The sequence below is a fragment of the Seriola aureovittata genome, chromosome 7 (assembly GCF_021018895.1).
Source record: "Seriola aureovittata isolate HTS-2021-v1 ecotype China chromosome 7, ASM2101889v1, whole genome shotgun sequence".
NCBI classification, from domain to species: domain Eukaryota; kingdom Metazoa; phylum Chordata; class Actinopteri; order Carangiformes; family Carangidae; genus Seriola; species Seriola aureovittata.
Window position 1 is genome coordinate 5,197,112 of NC_079370.1, and position 20,234 is coordinate 5,217,345.

Genomic DNA, 20,234 nt, shown 5'->3' on the forward strand with positions numbered 1-20,234 from the left:
TAACAGGTCAGGGCGGGCAAAATGTCTGCGTGACACACCCTGTTGCTGCATCACATGATCTAGAGATTCGGCCTCTCGCCTGTTTTTCACGTGTGACGCGTCTCTCAGCAAAAATAGACAGAAAACACCTGTTGATGTCATAGTGACATCATACCAGCAACATGACATAAAACTGACTCCTTCCATTATAGTTGCAATGTCTCGTCTGAATCTGAAAATGACGTGAAAAAATACACTGGGCACTGGTGTAAACAGGAAGCAGATAGTCTTCTCTGCGCTTGATTAGTTGTGGAGGAACAGCAAAGACGGTTGTAGAGTTAAAATGCTGAATTTACCTGAACAACAGCTGTTAGCAAAGACAACAAGGTCAGTAACACTGACACATTATCATGTTGTATTCACCACTGGTAGTCCAGTAGTAAAGTCTCTGTTTTAGTCGTTCAAACACTCTGGCGTCGTGTGGACGGCAGGTGTAAACATAGCAAAAGAGATGTATTTTAAAACTAGTACGCATCCATGTGGACGTAGCCTGAGTCCTGTTTAAACATTAGCATCAGACTCAGGAGATAAGCCTTATAAGCCTCCAAACTGGACTCTGCGGTCTGTGTGTCACCACCAGCTGGAGGGCTATTGTTGGTCTGAAGGTGCCATGAATGTGAGTTCCACCGTCTACTTCTTTATTTAAACCCCTACCTCTAAATACAGAGCAACCTCCACAGCTGTGAATGTGACTTCATGCTGAGTGACAGTCTGAGGAGGGGCCGCTTTGGGCCTCGAGTCCTCCAGGACTCCCCTACATGGACCAGGAGACCAGCGCAGTGTTTTCTACTGAGTGTTGTTGTTTCTGAGGTTTAACGATCTCCTTTTCGGTTCCCTTGTTTGTCTCTCACACTGCAGGATTACAGACGGTCTCACACATGCTCAAACAAAGACGGATGATGAGGTCACACTGCCGTCGATTCAGGGAATGTGTGAGAGAGCGGCAGCTGCTGCTACAGGCAAACAGGAATTGTATTTGCAAGGCGGCGGGGCTGTTTACACTGCCGCTGACTCACGTACAGGAAGACATGAAAGACTGAGGAAATGTGTGACCCAGTTTTCTGCCAGCTCACTTCCTCCTGTTTTGCAGCGACTTCTCAGCGTAAAGACAAAGAATCGGGGGGGTGGGGGGGTGTATAACATGACTCAACTGACTCATTACTTTTCTCGATTGTCTTGTTTACGTGGACGGTGTGGAGTTGTTTTTGCAGTGTTCTGAATGTGTTTTTGTATTATGATTCATTATTACTGGATCATGGGTTAAAAATCAACAACACACACTAACACACACACACACACACACACACGCACACACACACGCACACACACGCACACACACACACACACACAGAACACCATCCACTTCTGTCCAGTGCAGCAGCTTAAAGCTTGTGTTTGTGAGTTTGTGTTAAAGACGTTGTGGTTTCTCGTGTTACAACAATTACTCAGTTAATCAACAGAAAATTAATTTGCAACTATTTTGTCAACTGATTGATCATTTCAGTCAGTCAGAAGATAGTCAGCAAATGAATCAATGATGAAAACAATCGTTACTTGCGTCCCTTGTCCATCCGCTGTGGTAAGAGATGTGTCTTAGGGTCTCTAACATTTACTTAAAGACCCTAAAGCAACGTCCACATGACTACGATACTATCACACACATACATGACCATCCCCTACACTGAGCATGTGCAAGGTGTAAACAGGAAGTAGATTAAGTAGACAAAGACAGTTGTAGCATTAAAACAGGGAATGTAAGTGAACAACAGCTGCTAGCAAAGACAACAAGGTCGGTAACACTGTCATTCATTATCATGTTGTGTTCACCACTGGTAGTCCAGGCTGATGAGAGCCAATCAGGAGAGACCGTGGGTGTGACCTCATGGTTTACAAAGGTCTCAGTTTCTGCCCGTCCACAGACAAAACAACCCCAGAGTTTTCAAAATAAAACACAACCTCAGAGTTTTTTTTTCTTTGGAACTGAAAAAATCTGGAGTCGTGTGGATGGGACGAGGAAACGTAGGAAAAAGAGATGAGTTTTAAAACTAAAACATAGTAGTGTGGACGTAGCCCAACACTGGGCTAACAAATGAGCTTAAAAAGCATTAAAATGCCTTAATGAGCTCAACTCAACTCGTCCAAAACGAAGGCACAAATCATGTTGTTTGTTGTCACATGACCTGACTGCACCAGTCGTTTGTCCAACAGCTTCCTCCCGCTCTGGTTAGTCTCTGGTTGTAGGTTCAGACACAGAGCTGCTCGGTTAAGACTGAGAACTGATCATGGTCGCCGTCAGACGAAAACACTGACAGTTGGTGGGAGAGGAGGAACAAACAAACAAGTTTCTGTGGCGTGGATGTGGAGCAGAAGTTGTTCAATGCATCAGAGCAAACAACAAATACTGAATACTGTGTATTCCAACCTTCAGACCAAACCCCTGAATGCAACCTGTGGCTCCTTTAACTCAACTCCTTTGAATTTTATTAACAGGTGAATCTTATTTTTGGTGTCCATTAGTCTCCTGTTGTCTTTCTTTGCTGCTCCTCTACCAGAAACATTTACACTTATTATATTCTTTTGTCATTTTATACTTATTTATTTTCATATCTATTTGAGGGATTTGTTTTCATCTGTTTCCTGTTATATATATTTTTTTATGGTCGACAGTCAGAGGGGACAGCGAGCTAAGAATTTCAATGTGCAGTAATCTTTGAATATTTTACTGTATTATAAGTCTTCCCTTCACTTAAAACTGCACTCACCTAAAGTGACTTAAGTAATTTATTTATTTCATTTTTCTTTTGCACTTATGCAACCAGCATAAAGGGAAGATAAACACAGATAACAGAAGTGAAATGTCGTATATCTCAGATGCACTGCAGATGAACCTCATACAGGACTGTGCAAAGGTTTTAGATTCTTTAGATGTTTAGATAATTATCCAGCATTTAATCTGTCCCACATTTACCCTGCAGCAGAACAATGAGTCCAAGCACACAGCCCGAGTCATAAAGAACTATCTTCAGAGTCAAGAAGGTCGAGGAGTCCTGCAACAGGTGGTCTGGACCCCACAGAGTCCTGATCTCAGAAGACACTGAAAACTGTCTGAATCCGCACAGGAACTGAGGCAGGTTCTCCAGGATGCTAGAACAATCAACCTGAAGAACCTGAAGAACTGTGAGGAGAACTGGAGGGGTCACAGCAAACACTGACCTGACTTAGGTTTTTCTCTTTACTGCACTTTGTATGAAGGCTTTACTTTTTTACACTTTAATGTACATACATAGCACAGTGTATGTAAATAAATAAAATGATTTAAACATGTCTTTTTATTTGTATGTTATGATCTGCTTCCTGTATTTTGACCTGGAGTGGGTTATTAAGTAAGTGTTGCTGTTTAATGTTTCAAGAAGTGTTGACAGTTTATCTCGGTTTCACTCTTTGCTGTCACACCTAACTTTTACAACCTCACTGGATTCCAGTATGACTGGACTCCTGCTGCCTCTGCCATTGAGACACACAGGAAGCCTGAGCCGGCCTCCTCCGATTGGCTCACATACCACGTGGTGAGAGTGATAGTAGCTCCTTTTATGGTCATGAGGGCTCTCTCTTTGACTGGAGCATCAGGTTTAGCCCGGCTGCTGTTTCTCAGAAACAGAAATGTACACCGTGTTCTCCAACAGACACACACACCCTCCCTGCTCTGCTATTGTCACTGTATACGGGCTGGATGCCAGCGGCTGCTCTATACATTCACTCATCAAATTCACAGCCAACTGTTTCAACTTAATGTATTTAGATATAGTTTATGGTCATCTAATTTTTTACTTTTGATTTTCCAGTGCAAAGATGGAGAGTTTTATTACATCATACAGTATATGCTCAGTGTGCTGGAAATTTGAATGAAGATTAAAACTGTTTATTAAAACAAAAAAAGAGGCATTATTACTATAATACAGATGTTACACAATATTTTGCGACCTATTTATTTATTTGATCATTTCCTTTTATCAAAATTAACCAAACAGTGTAGTATAGTATTATTTTCTTTATAGCTATCAAAATGTGCAATTCTATCCATGAGAAACTATTTTTATCAGCGGCTATCAAAATAAAGCATGTAATAGGTGTACATAAACAACAACATGGCTGCAAATGCTATTGGGTCAATTTATCTAATGGGTCACAGATTTTGGTGCAACATTGAACTGTGGTTACACAACGTGTTCTGATTATTTTAAACATAATATTCTGGTTTGTTCACAAATACGTTCGTTTGTTCAGGCTTGGACTGTACGATAAATACGAGAGGCCATTTTGTGGTTAGGTTCAACGTGGTTTCATCATTTTGTTTCATTAAAAAAAATGTGCTTTGTTTGTTTTGTGTGGACAGACAGCAGCAGACAGTTAGGAGTTATGTAATGTCCATTTGGAGGGAGCAGTCCAAAGCCGGAGCGTGGTTAGGTTGAGGCGGGAAATCGGAGCACCTGTAAAACCGCGCGCACAAGTGATACAGTTTAGTTATTGTGTCGTAAATAATTTTGTGGCTTTACTTAATGTTAGCTTGATGTTTTATTGTGTAAGTCACGTACGTATGTATCCCAACGTCATTTATTTTGGTTTACAAACCACCCCCCCCTGTTGCAAGGAATATGGTACGGTCCACAACGCGTCACCCATTGTTTACAAATCAACTCGGGTTGTTGGTTAGTGCCAAGCGGCGTGTTGAGAGCGAGGAGCGGCCCCGGGGCTCTCATTCATACCAATAACAAAACACAGACACGTCCACCCAGAGAGCAACGAGTATCCGCCACCATGCCCTGTCGGAAGGAGAACTACATCTTTCTGGAGCAGTCCGTCACCGTCGACTCCAAAGAAGTGGACGCGCTGGTGACGAAGATCGGCGAAGCGCTGCAGCTCCACAACAATAGCGGCGGCCACCAGAAGACGGTGTCCGTGTCCATGTCCTGCCTGCACGGGCTCACCGGCAGCAGCGCCGGTGCGGTGAAACCGGCGACTGTCATCAACGGCAGCACGGGTGCTCCGGCGCAGAAACGCAACGGCTGCTGTATGAGGCTCCGGAACCGGGGACACCGGGGGAGCAGCAGGGCAAGCCCGTATAACATCCCTGGATCTAACGGCGACCAGGACTGGGACCAAATTAAACCGTGGAACAAAAAGAGGATCGGCGTGGAGGAGGACGATCCTCACCGGCTGCTCCAGGAGTTAATTTTATCGGGGAACCTGATTAAAGAGGCCGTGAGGAGGCTGCAGTTCTCCGCCGCAGACTGTGGAGATTTCCCCAAGGCGGCGGACAACGTGCCGTGCTGATAACGTAACGGACGAACCGTGGACGGGGTTTCCGCTGCAGCGGTGAACACCGACACTGAGACTGTTCACACGGACTGTTTCAAATTAAATTTCACAGGACTGGTAGCTATGTTTTCTAATTTCATCAATTTTTTTCATCGATTTGTCTGTAACGTTTGTTACGCTACGTTGGCTAGCAGTCAGCCTAGCCGACTCGCTAGCCACCCGGCTAATGAGCCGTGTTGTTTATGTTTGAATGTCTCCTTGTGGGTCAGACTTTCGGGGTAGGGAGGGGGGGTAGGGATGCAGTGGAGGTTTAAACCACCAAAAATAATCCACCTTGTCGACATTTTATTTGGCGGGAAATGATGTTTTTCCACCTTTTAAGAGGCTAATGTTGATGTATAATGAAGACACGCATCACATGGAGTGTGTTTGTGTGTGAAGATGGAGTCGAGTGATTCCTGAACAATGGCTTTTCTTTTCTAGTTGACGGATGATGGAGTCACAGTGACAGGAAGTCCTGGCTCATTCATTTTATTTTATTTTTTATTTACCACTGCATCCCGGGGTTTGTTCATTTCTTTGAGGGGGAGGGGAGGGCTCCTCATGGCTGAAGTGTAAACTAGCCATTCCCTGCTCTGGCAGACCAGTATAATGGGGGGGTTGGGAGGTTTAGTAGTCCATTTTGTTTACAATCTAATGCTGGGCGGCAAGAGCCGCTGCACAGAGAAGAGAAAGGAAGCCACCACCGTCTTTTTTCCTCTATTATTATTGTTATGTTGTTCAGTGGGTTGTCCTTTAACTGCCCTCGGGTTCCTCAATCTCAACCAGACACATCAGTGAAATGAGCTCCAGAGATGCTGGTTTGTTCTCGACACTTTGACTTTAAATGCCACATGGTGTGTTCAGGGTCCCACTGACAACACTCTGTACCTCTGTCACCGGCAGCTCCGCATTTCTCCTCTAGACATCTTTTCAAAGGGGGAACATGGACATCAAACATGTGGAGGAGAAGCGGGTGGGGGGGCATGGGAAAGAAGAGAAAACACGCCCTTTTCCCACAGGGCTTTGGATGATGTGTAACTGTATGTTTGTAATGCTGGGGGGGGTCTGCCATCACATGACAACACTTCTGTGGTGCTTTCACCTTGTTGGAATTCCTGCAAGGAGTTCTGTCTGTTTTTTATTTGTTTCTTCTCTGTGTAAAGAAAAATCGCCATGACTGCTTCGTAACGAAGTATCTGATAATGTTCCTGAGTTTTCAGGGCCTTTTTTTTGTTGTCTTAATAAACACAGTTTGTTTTTCCAAACCTCTGTAGAGTTTTATTGGTGACTCAAGGAGGAACTGCAGTCTTTCCGGAAACTTCCCTCACTTGTTTTGTCAGTAGTTTGACTTGTCCTACATGTGAAAGTGTGTGTCCCTGCTCTGCTTCCTGTGGGCCTGTGAGTGCGGACAACGTGGTCTTGAAGGACACATGCTCATTATCGGCCTATAAATACCCCCCTCCCCCTCAGTGGATCACAGCAGGCGGGCATGACACCAACGCTGAAAAACATGTTTTGCTCTGGTGGCTTCGCCGCTGAGCTCTGAGCCAGTCAAGGTCCTACACATTGTTTATGGCGGCTCCCTCTGCTGTCGCTGCTCGGTTACTGAGGGTGTGTGTATGTGTGTGTGTGTGTGTGTGTGTCTTCATCCATCACAGCAGCAGCAGACGGAGCTGACAGAGGCAGCTGACAACATGTTGTGGGTCTGTGGGTGGATGTTTGGCCTCCGGGTGATCTCAAAGGTTACACATATCCTTGTTCAGCCTCGGATCACAGGTTAAGACAGGACACACTCACCTGGTGCAAACACACATGCACACATAAGCACACACACACACACACACACACACACACAGACTGCTGCTGTCTTTCAGGTCTTCTCTCAACTGAATAATTTCTTATGCCAGCAAAAATCTGCATTTCCTCCAATAATTAATTAGTCAATTAAATGAAAAATGTATTGAGTATTTAGCAGCTAACTCTTATCATCATTAGTTAAGCTAAACTTCAATCAAATCACACTTTGCATGCACAGCTGAGCACATTTTTTGCTTTACACAAGGAAAGAAAGAAAGAAAGAAGAACAGTAAGCTGAAGCTCCAGAGCCGAAGGTGACATTAAAAAACATTTATATAAACATTAATATAATAATGTTTATAAATGATATAAAACAGAAAAACAGCAAATGGTCACTTTACAGAAGCTGGAACAAGAACGATTTCAACTTTTTCTTTTTGATAACTGATTTGTCTTTTACATCATTTATCAAAATAGTAGATTAATTTTTGTGCAGCTCGACTAATTGTTCCAGCACTAATTAAGTATTCAAATATAAAAAATCATTTTGCAGGAGGATCTCTAATCTGATACTTAGGTTTGCAACTAACTGTTATTTTCATTACTGAATAAAGTGGTGGTTATTTTCCAGTCATCTATTAAACATTTAGTTTAAAGAAAAAGTCAGAAATCTGTGGAAAATGCATTTTGAATTCCCCCGATCACAAACTAATGAAAAAACACAAAACCAAAAAAATTATTATTATTTATTTATTATTTACTATAATAATGATATAAAACTAAATACATAGACATTAAATAGAGACACTCAACTTTTTTTGATAACTGATTCATTTTTTGAGTCATTTATCAACATTAATCACAAAGTGAAATATACAGGTTATTTTCAAGTAATCTGCAGTAGTCAGAAATTAGTGGAAAATGCATTTTAAACTCTCAAACTAATGAAAAAACAAACCAATATATCCAGTTTACAATAATAATAATAATGATCTAAAACAATAGATAGATGTTACATCGTCACACTGGAGAAACTGGAACAAGAAAAATGACGTTTTATCTTGATAAATGATTCAACATTTTCTCTCATTTTCACAAAAAAAGACCAGAAACGTGATTTAACGATCAGCTGATCAGCTTTCCTTTATTTACACTCACTCCTTTCTTCCTCTTCCTCCTTCATCAGCTCTTCCTCTCACTCATGAGTAAGAATGATTTTATGTGGAGCTGTAAAACTCGGTCTCGACCCGTTATGTAAAATTCAATCTTATTCTCTCTGCACTGCCTCCTCTGTCTGCCCCCAGCATGAATGAATCAAGTGTTTGACTGCTGAGGGAATATTTAATCAACCCGCACCAACGGCTGCAAAGTAATGACATCCATCCACTTCATTTTAACACAAGGAGACGATTAAAGCTTCTGCAGCGATACTTGTACAAACATCCAGAATCTGTGTGAAATGAGGCAAACTGAGACTCAAAGACTTCCAGTGTGAGCGAGCTGCTGTGTGTGTGTGTGTGTGTGTGTGTGTGTGTGTGTGTGTGTGTGTGTGTGTGTGTGTGTGTGTGGGCGGCAGCTTCATTCTTCAGGTCGGCCTCCCACTCAGCTCCGCTGCATCCCTGACGCAACCGGCGCACAAACTACAAGGTAAAAATAGCAAAGCAGCCACTGTATTTAAAACACAAAGGCGACACCTCCCCTCCTGTATCCGACGTCATGTTGCGTGACATCATCAGGTGAGATAGCTGCAGACGCAGTCCAACTGTTTGTTCTCCTCAGGTTCAAACATTCTTCATTGTTCCACCGTCATATTGAGTCATACTGTGTCTCCTTCAGGACGCTTCAACATAGAAACATTCAAACTCTAAAGCGTTCAGTTCAATCAGGACATTATCAGATGGATTCAGTTTTTAGGTGTATTTCTATATATATCATGTATCACTAGGTATATTATTTATATGATATATGTTTTTTATTCCTCCACGCCGGCGACAGTCAGAGCAGCAGCCATATTGTTTTCACGTTGTCCGTCCATCCATCTCATTCTCATGGATATCTCAGTAATACGTTGAGGGAACTTTGGCACAAATGTTCACTAGGACCCAAGAATGAGCTGGTTAGATTTTGGTGGTTAAAGGTCAAAGGTCAAAGGTTAAGGTCACAGTGACCTCACAAAATAATGGTTTTGGCTTGTGAACACAATGTCTCCATAACATCTTGAGGGAACTTCTTCAAATTTGCCAGAAGAAAATTAACCAGGATTCAAACTGATTAGAATTTGGTGTTTAAAGGTGAAAGGTCAAAGATCAAAGGTTAAGGTCGTGGTGACCTCACAAGTCACAGTTTTGAACTTGTGACCATGGTATCTTAGTGACACTCTGAGAGTTTTTGATTCACATTGTCTTTTTTAAACAAATACAAATCTCTTCACCACTTTCATAAACTTGAATTTCTCCTGCAGATTTATTTTACATGTTTACAAAAGTTGCTTTACAACTACAGACATTGGAATTATGTGTGAACAAACACTTTACAAGCTCTAAATCATTTTGACCCTAATTTGAACCTATAGAGGTTTTCGGGGGAGCATGTTGGCAGCTAGCTTCCTGGCTAGGCCCAGGACACCGTGGGGTCAAGCTAACCACCTCCCTAGTAGCAGCTAGCTTGCTATAGTGCTATGCTAGCTATATGATATTTTCAAGGTGAGCTCCTGTATCGTACATGGCTCTAATGGATGAGTGTTGCACATTCAGTTATTGTTTTGCAAGTTTTTGTGACTCCACTCCATCAAACTGTCCAGACACCGACGTAATGACGATGCTGTTGTGTCTATTCTTTTCTTCACCTCCCACAGTGCCATGTTCTTCCGGGATCTTGCAGGTGATTGGTCCACTCAGGTTGTCCACAGGTTGTAGGTGCGTCCTTCAGGTGTTGGTGTTCCCTCTCTTGGGTCTGGACACTCATTGGCTTATCATTAGCTCGTGTTGATCCAAACTGAGGATCAACAGGAAAACAGAGACTAGTTATCTGGTTAACTTTGATTAGTAAGCCCCTTAAATGTGATCATATGGACAGGAGAACAACTTCACGTTCCACTAACAGCTCCATTAATAATATTACTTAAAACTCTTTAGCACATCAGAACCTAAAAAACAGAAAATCAAAATCTAAAATGAACTGTAATAAATCTTAAAAACACTGATTAAACCATTATTCATTTATTTGACTGTCATTCAATTTGCTGTTAAAATGCTACAGATCCAAATGAAGAAATAATGAAACATATTTAAATAGAACTTATTCTCTTTTTCATACTCAGAATAATTTACATGTTTCATATGAATTAATTATGATTATTTACACTTATTTATTCTCTATGATTGTTTTGAATCTCACTTTAGGTTAGAAGATACTTGCTGTTGCTCAGAGTGTCGCAACAACAAAAGGCAGTTCAGCATCTAAAAGTGGAAACCAGACCAAAGGTTTCCTCTGATGATCTGACTGTTGGACATCCTGATCAGACTCTGTGGTGTAATGACGGTGCGTGTCCTCTAGAGGGCAGCACAGCACCATCTAGTGTTCACTTTCCCACTCACATCAGTCTATACCCTATTAAAAGTAACTAAAAGTAAAAATGTAAAATAACTTTGATAACATTGTAAATAAAGTAGCTTTACAATTAAAGTCATAATTTTAAAAGAGAAAGTCACAACATCACAAAAATAAACCATTATTTTTACAAGAGAGAGAGAAGGATGGATCATAATGTCACAAGAAAAAGTCATTATGTGAGAATAAAGTCATAGAATAATAAGAAAGTTTCTTTTCTTTAACTTTTAGTTAATTTTTATTTCTCAAAATATTTTGACCAGACATCTTCACTCTCCCCCCTCTCTGTCGCCCTGATAAACTCTAATCATTACACTCAATCTGTGAAATACTAATGAAGCAACTTTGAAGTTTTACTGGTTCAAACCTCCAGTTGCAGTTAAAGATGATAAACTGAGATCAGAATTCAATCACGAACACAGCTCATCTCCTCTGAACTGATGTGTAATCTCATTAAACAGCAGATTATAAAACGTCTCCAGCGGCAGGAAAACAGATTGGGGGGGGGCGTAAAGATGTTTGTGTGTGAAATTTATTTCTATGATGATTTTAATATTTACCCGATGACTCATAAACACATAAACACAAGCTTCTGCTGCAGGCTGAGCCCACGTCAGAGAGGGAGGTTCACTGGTGTTGAAGGGCTGGTTAAAATGGAAATCTGAGAGGTTAAATTTACACCATGTCTAATGTCACTGCTTCAGTCTGACTGTCACACAACAGCGTGGAGAAAGGTCTGAACACAAGCTGGTAGTAAAACACATTTAAAGACACATCCGCCATTTAGAGTCAATGCAGAATCACACCAGAGGTTTCCCCTTCAACCGTGAGAAAACCTGGAAGGAAGACGCTTCGACCTCCAACTGAACCGCCACTCTTCTTTTCAGCCTCGACATAATCAAATTCAATCAGCGATGGAAATCCATAGGACTACAAAATCAAATGACACGCTAATGCTACGTGTTAATGAGCTAAAGGAACTGAAAACAAGTGACGACTTAATCAAAGAATCCATGTTTGTAAGTGAAAGTGTTCTCAGTCAGTGAGCGATTTAAAACAAGCAACTTACATATAAAATAAAAAAAAGGTTTATTTAATTTGTGGAAATTAAATATATGTAGATATATATCACGTGTGTACAGGGCTGCATGTGTTTGTATTCTCCTCCAACCTAAACAACCATATAGGTAGTTTTTTCAACCTTCTGATATACGACCCATAGGGGCGTCAGCTGAAATAGCGCCCCTACGGCGGCATGTGTACCAGACCTCGGTTGTCATGGTTACCATAAAAAACACGCGACGGTACCAGGAGCGGCCTACCGAACGTTGCCGTGGTTACTGTATTAACGGTCATTGCTTGGTTATGTTTAGGCACAAAAACTACTCGGTCAGGGTTTAGGGTTAAAATAATTACTTCGTCAACATCGGACGATCTTTGTTGTCGTGGTTACAACAATAACAACGAACGGTCGTGCATAATAGAAACAATATAAACAACAGATTGATCACCGTCTCTCTTTACACTACGTCACTGACACTTTTCCCTCTGCTCCTGTCATAATTACAACGACCACTAGATGTCGCCTAGCAACAAAACGTAACTATGATGTCATAATAACCTGCTGCACAAACGACCTGTGGGCTTGTTTTGCACAGGAGGACAGACTCATTTGTAGATGAGGCTTTCAGAAAGAGAGAAATGAAAGATAATAAAACTCAGTAACGACTGTAGAACATGTGGCAGACAGACACTCGTTACTGTCATTAACATTAACTGTCATTAACTAAAACACAAGAAGCTGAGAAGCAAATTATTTATAAAATAAACTTTGATGATTTTTTTTATTTAATCCATTAAATACTGTCAGTGTGAACACCTGACTCTCCTGACAGGAAATGTTGTAAATGTTACAACACAACTACAGGAAGAACAGAGTCATCATCATCATCATCATCATCATCATCATCATCATCATCCCTCAGCATCACATTTCCATCCTTCATCCTCTTATCTGGTCTTTTACTCCTCGCTCTCATTAAGTCTCATTCACTCTCTATGTTTGCAGGTGGCGGTGTGATGTCAGTGACGCTCGCCGGGCGTCATCATCAGTCTGTCGGTTGCTGCTGGTTCTGATGTTTCCATCTGATCACTCACAGGCTGGAGGCAGCCGCTGACAATAGCAGCTAATTCACTGCAAACTGAGACGCAGCAGGAGCAGCACAGCTCTCTCTTTGTTTGTATTTTATCTCTGTGTCATTTACTCAAACCTGATTCACTTTCTCTAGAGAAGAACTCTCGCTGCGTTCAGGTGCTCCTCGGATGTTTCTATACCCGAGTTAGGACATCGTTCTGCTGACTTCAGTGTGTTCATGTGCTTTTAATGTGGAAATAACCTGGACAAGATGTTCTGTAGTTTATTGATCAGTGTTAAAACAACACGTTGATGCTGCTTCCGGTGTTTGTGTTACTTATTATCAAGATTACTGCTGATCAATAACTGATTTAACTAATCTAGGTCACTGTTAAGTTCTCTCACATGCCAAAGATTTAAAAGAAATCCCACACAAAGACGTCTGAACGTGGAAGGAACATTATCTACCTCATGCAAACTGTGAAAACTTTCAATCTGTGCTCCAGATCTAAAATATTAATATGTTTATTATTGTTTTAGATATATTTTTTACTGTACCACTTTCAGTTTGTATTTGATCGTGTCAAACTCTGTATATAACCCCTGTGTATATGTGTTAGTTTGTCTTTTAGTTTACTAGGGTGAAGTTTCATTTACAAACATTAATCTTCGTTAAAGATAAATATTGTGGAACAAAACAGCTCTAAAGAGTAATTAAAGTAGCAGGATAATCGACGTTACCACTGTATAATTCATGGTGTGTATTTGTTGCAGTTCGCTCTGTCTCTGAACTCACAGCCACGTTCATTTAAACACAGCGCAGATAAAAATGTCACAACACTGCAGCTGCTACAAAAATAGACACAACAAAAATAGAAGCTAAAAATCTTCTGCCTGAGGTTTGAAGTGATGACGAAACTGGAGTCGATTCATGATTCTTTATCCTTTTTTTCAGTTTTAATTCATATCAAAGATGGTGTATATGTGTGTGTGTGTGTGTGTGTGTGTGTGTGTGTGTGTGTGGTGTGTGTGTGTGTGTGTGTGTGTGTGGACCAGATGAGAAAATAGCTCAGACGCAGCTGATGAAAAGAAGCTGCTCCTGTTTAAAATCAGTGCCGCTCGTCAGCTGCAGATGACCGTGCTCACCTGGTCGTCAGGTGTCAGAGCCGAAAGCGACACACAAGATGAAGCAGGAGCCTCCAAACACCTTCAACAATTACAACTCAGCTGCAGCTCCAGTTTTTAAACTCCTCACTGATGAAGTTTTACTTTCGGCTCTTTGTGGTCACATTCATGTTGGATGATCACAGATGGTCAACAACTAAAAATGCAAAGTGTTGAGAATGTGTTAAAACGAAGAAATACTGTTTTAAAAAATTATCCTGCAGAACATTTAGTTTATAACCTTCACTGCGCTGTTCTCCATTAAAACAGTTAACACTCCTCCAGTGTAAAGGTCTCTGTCCATGTGTAGTGTGATTATAGATCAGGTCTAGCTTCTATATTAATACTGTGAAAGTATCAAAGCCTCAGTCCACAGAGAAATGCACACAGCCTGTATTCAGAAACTGAGCCTTAAAACCAGCCGTCAGGACTTCTGGAACTTTGTGATGTCACAACAAAGCAGTCACCAAGCCCCGCCCACCTGGACCCACCATCCAAACCTTGCAGGATTTGGTTTCTCTGAGTGTTTTTACCTGAAATCTGCTATATTTTTATTGGATCACTCAGAAAACAGTCAGCCAATCAGAAGAGAGGCTCAGAGCGTCCTATCTTCTGATTGGCTCACCGACCTGTTGTTACTAGAGCTGCAGAGAGAAGCCTGAGAGAGGAGATGTAAAACTACACTGAGACAATGAATATTCATGGTTCTCAGAGGATGTGTGTGTGTGTGTGTGTGTGTGTGTGTGTGTGTGTGACCCACTTCAGACTGAGCAGGACTCCGTCTGTAACCACGGACGTCCTGATGAGACAAGAAGCAGCTCCTGGCCTCGTTTCCTCTCCCCTCACCTGCCGTCACACCTGGGAACACCTGCTGCTTTGCCCTTGGAACGATCTCCATCCACCTCCACCGTCTTCCTTCTCAACAGAACTGGGCTAATGCTAATCCCACACTGGGAATTCTGGGAAAGCAGGAAACATGGAAGTGGAAGTGGAGTGTCGCTCCCTCCCCTCGCTCTCTGGTGTGGTCGTTATTTCTGAGCAGCTGACGTGTGAACGCAGCACAGGTGAAACTCTGAGCGCTGATCATCTGATGAGTGTTTGAATGTGAATGAATAAAAAGACAAAACACTGAATCTGTATTATGTTTTTCTACTAAATGACTGTATCCAAACTGCAACTAGTGATTATTTCCATTATCATATCCATTTATCATATTTTACTCACAAAAAGTCGAGTGTTTTTGTTTGTTGTTTGTTTTATTTGACCAACAATTCAAAACTACGGTGGCCCTGAGAGCTCAACACACTGAAACACATAGACACAAACACATTCAGAAATACGCTGCAAGTAGCACAGACGACAACGGATGTGTTTCCAGGGGACATAGAAGAGTGATGAACCTGGTTGGGACGCTCGTCACAAACAGTCATGTCACCAATAAACTAGCTAGCTAGCTAACGTTAGCAGCCTCACATTAACAGATTGTTATACTGATGCGTCTCTGGATTAGCAGCTTTTCTAAAGTTGTAGCTGATTGATGATTCTCCCTTTTCCATCAACAAGTCATTTAAGGTTTACTTTAAATATTTGATCTGTTACTGCGTATAGCTTATTGAAATGTAAATACAAACCTTCACCCTTGGTGCAGAAGTCAGAGGTCAATAAAACATGTGACTTTGACATTGGAGATTCATGTTTGTATCCTGCTTCCAACAGTCAAAGGTGTTCACAACATGAACACCATATTCCTCTGACCTTAACTAAGTGGTTTTAATACCTACAACCAACCAAAATGTAGTCACATGACCTGTATCCATCTATCCTGAGCTGGTTTCACAATAAAAGTCTGAGGAAGGAACATCAGATAGAAATAAGAGTCTGTTAATGTGGATCAAAGACTTTAAAGTTCCTTATTCTCTGTTTATAATAGATGAAACAGATTTATTCCTCTGAGCCTCAAGGTGCGCTGTAATGTTAAACACTGAGTCATTTTGTTATGTCGCTGCGCATGTTGTCAAATGAAGCTTTGCTCAAACAGAACGTCCTCAGGTAGAGTCCAGGTCTCTGCGGACCAGGTCCCAACTCGTCTTTACTCTGATTTGCAGCAACAAAACTGCATCGTGTGTTTGTTTAGAAAAAGCCTCAGAGACTCAGAGAAAACCTGAGAGGCCTCAGAGCAGCTAAATATATTCAGGAAGCTGGTTTTAAAAGCAGAGAGGACGGAGACGGGACACGCCGGCGGGCAGAGGACGAGTCATCGCAGGAGGACGACTGAACCAGGAGCAGACGAGGTGACGATTAGAGGAGGCGTCTTCAGTTTAATCTTCACTCTAGTTTGAACATTTCATATTTAAAAAACAAGGATTTTATTATATTCTACAAAAAGTCTCAAAACCAAGAATTTAAAACATAAAAACAGAACTTTTATTTGAGGGTTTTATCAGTTTAAAAAGTTCACATTACACAATACGTTTTTTCAAATTAACCAAAACCAAGAGATCTGTCCATGCACGTCGTGACCCCATGACCCCTTTTTTTTCTTTTTTAGCGAAACCCTCGAACAAACTTTATATGTTTAATTCACAAGAACAGTAAAGTCATGTGTTGTCCGGTGGCAAACCGGGGGAAGGACGCGGACGACGAAAGCCGCCGCAGACCGCAAAGGCCGGACTGAAATGAGACGGACTGGTCTACCATCGCATCACAAAGCGTTGCTCCTGTCGCCTAGCAACCTTGACAATTTATGAAGTTTATTTTACATAAACTTGAGGTTTTAACGTCCTTGCTAACATTCAGAGCAGAATCTGCTGAAACGTGAATCCTGCAGATGAGAGTGCGGTCGGTTTGACGTCCCCTTCTCTTCAGCTCAGGAATCTGTGTTTTGTTACGACGGAGTTTCATCAGAGCCGAGGAAGAGGAAGAGGAAGAGGAAGAGGAAGCACCGGAGGTAAACTGTTATGACAAGCAAAGCGTCTGATCATCACAAGGCCTGAGAGAGAAAAAAAACACTTTGAATGGTTAATGGAGTCTGTTCAAGCGTCTCTGATGCTCCGACGTTCACATCTGAGATTAAAATGAAAGTGAAAACACAACGACTCTGTGGCCTCAGTCGGAGAATCATTGATCTGACAATTTCACTTTGTCAGATTTTGATTCAGATGGAGTTTCCTGTGTAATTTCTCTTCACTTTCTCACACCAGCTGCAGCTGCCGGTTATTTGAATGCTTTGTCAGGTTGAGGCAGATCATCTGATTCCTCTTTGGACAAACATCCTGTTCTTTACTTTAATTAACAGCCGCTTCCATTATCACATGACTGTATTTAACATATGAGGCTTTTAATTAACAAACTTCTTATTCTCCAGTGGCTCTGTGTCTTTTCACACTCCTGCTCCTTCAGTAAGAAGAGTCTCTGTGTGACACAGGAAGTGTTGTAGAATGATTTCTACCCCGTGGTGTTGATGCGTTTTCTGCCGTCTGACTGAATCTGGGAATAAAGAGAGGAGACGGAGCGGTGAGTGGAGCTGTAGCCTGGTGGAACAGGAGGGTTCTCCGGGGAACCATAACAGACTTGAGGGGATAACAACGAGTCTGTCTCAGCTGAGACGGCGTAAAGTAGGACAGAAGGTTTTCCTCTGAATCTCAGTGCAACAGAAACAAAGAGTTTGTCGAGTCTATGCAGAAGTATAAACTGCTCATTAAATTTATGCACTGACCACTTCTGTTTTCAGTCTGATCTGTAATTATTTCCAAACATATTGACTCTGTCAGTATTTACATGATCAACATTACACAGTTTAAAGCAGCTGTTCTGGTTCCTGACCTGGTTTTTCCTGTTTTTCAGACCCAGTTTCACCTTTTCCTCAGATACTGAGCTCTTTACAGACAAATCCACAGACACACGTCAACATCAAAATCAATCCCACACTTCATCCAGAGACACGCGCGACATGGGTCCATCTCAAATCAGAGTGAATGGCCGACTGACGAGGGTCATCCTGGTCCAAACGGGCTTTCTGCAGGTTCGTGTCCTGTTTTTGTGAAACTCAGTCCCTCCTTACTTTTTCATCAGCAGCATCACCACAGGTACATCAGATGATCTGCTGCCTGGCTGCCTCCATGACTGACCTGGATTTACTGTTTGATGCCTCCAGCTGCTCAGCGGGAAAAAAAAAAACTGGAACATCACATTTGCATTTTACTTATCTGAGGAGAAAAAAAAGAGGTTGTTCCCCAGAGAGCTCACAGTGAGGGCAGGAGACCTCAGCTTCACCAGCATCAGAGGGAGCCAGTGCTCAGGAGGTCAAAGGTCACAACACCCTGACAGGATTCGTGACCGTAGACAATAATCTCAGTTAGTTAATGAAGGTTAATGCAGAAAAAAACTAAAGTCAAATAAAGAGTCTTTAAAAGAACTGAAGTCGTCAAACAGAACCGCACATTTATTTCATTCATGCATTTAAGATCTGAAAAATCTCTTTGATAAAGTATAAATGACTCATTCATCATGTGATGAGTGTGTAGTTTATTTTTTCAGTTTTCTTTCATGCAAACAACAAGAATATTACAGATAATGTAGAAAATAACTGCTTGATAAATACAGTTTTTTGTTAATGAATTAACAACAAACACGTAAAGACACATGTGAAAGGATCCATACTCTCTCTCTTTCTCTCCATTCTGCACTTCACTGCCTAAAGTCAGAGCTTATACAGCAGCACACACACGTGATGTCACACAATATGTCCATGTCATACTGTCCAAAGGTGTTCTTTCAAAATAAAGCCATGAATTGTTTTCATCTATTAATTAACTTAATATAAAGTGCAGAAAACAGAAAGATCCTGCATCAGATCAGTCATGTCGATGGTTTGGGCTCATTGTCCTTCTACAGGACGAATCTGGGACCAATCAGACGCTTCCTGATGAGACTGATGGTGGAAAACAGTCTGACCTCTAAAGTGACAAAACCTTTTGCACAGTTCTGTACATGTTTAATACAGAAGCTGCATACAGTACATCTTAACAATGCAAGTGTTTAATTCACAAAATAAAACGTTGATATTTTCTGGCTTGATAAATAAAAAATCAAAACATGTCAAATGTGTTTTTTGCATGTGTCAGAAATAAATAAATTAAGCAAAGTGTCATTGTTAAGATTCAGAATTGATATACTCACCACTTTCCAAAACACAGACTTGTGGGTAATCCCACCGATGTTGTGTGAATGATGACATTAATCGGAGCTCAGCAGGTTTCCATCAGCTCAGTGCTGAGAGGAAAACACACACCAAAGCATCAACACAATGCAGTCTAAACTTAATGATTTCTTTTTTTCTGTTTCAGGAGAAACATCAAAGTGAAACCGTAAAATATTCTGCACATGCAGCAGGAAGAGGAAACTTCACCTGACAGATTAGTGTCAAATATAAAACTGTCTGTGAAGGGTTTTGTTATAAAAACCTTCTTCATTTAGAAAACAGAGAGCTGATACTTCTCCCAGTGAACCTTTTAAAGCTGCTCTACAGTTTCTGCTAAATAAATAAAATGATCTTCATTAAATTTTAGTAAAACTGATGATGTTCTAAACACAAAACTGCTAAAATAAGAAAATAGGCACTGGAATATTAATTTTTAATGGACAAAGTCTGGATACAGATCTTTTATTGCATAATAAAACTGCAGAGTTAAAAGCAGCAGATGAGACAGGTTTATACATTCAGCTCCTCAGAAACCTGCGTGAATCAATCCTCGGCCTCACCTGAGCGCCTGAAATAAACGTGTCACATCAGGAGTGTAAATGATGTTTTCAAAGCTGCTTAGTGTCTGAAAGTGCATGTGAAAAGGTTGTGTTATCTACACACACATGAGCTCAGATGACACTGGTTCGAGGTCACTGTCTCCGCTGATTTCTTTGCACCTTTTCCTCATCAGATGACACCTGAAGCCGACAGGTGACGTGTCTGTTAAAACAGTGAAACAAATGGATGCTAATTAGGCTAAAAACAGACTTCACTGTGTGTAGTTACTGTGGAATAAAAATAAAATAACCTAAAATAAAATATAATAAAACAAAAAGTCTCTCCACAGTCAAATTACTGCAGTCTATTTGGGTTTTCAAGTGTTTAACATTT

General features: G+C 41.2%; 1 protein-coding gene across 1 annotated transcript; it reads left to right on the top strand.

Moving 5' to 3' along the window:
- The first annotated feature begins 4,392 nt into the window (after positions 1–4,392).
- gbp (glycogen synthase kinase binding protein) lies at positions 4,393–6,662 on the top strand. The gene has a single exon (XM_056380857.1). The coding sequence runs from the start codon at positions 4,855–4,857 to the stop codon at positions 5,368–5,370; it is 516 nt and encodes a 171-aa protein (XP_056236832.1). The 5' UTR covers positions 4,393–4,854; the 3' UTR covers positions 5,371–6,662.
- Positions 6,663–20,234: the final 13,572 nt, after the last annotated feature.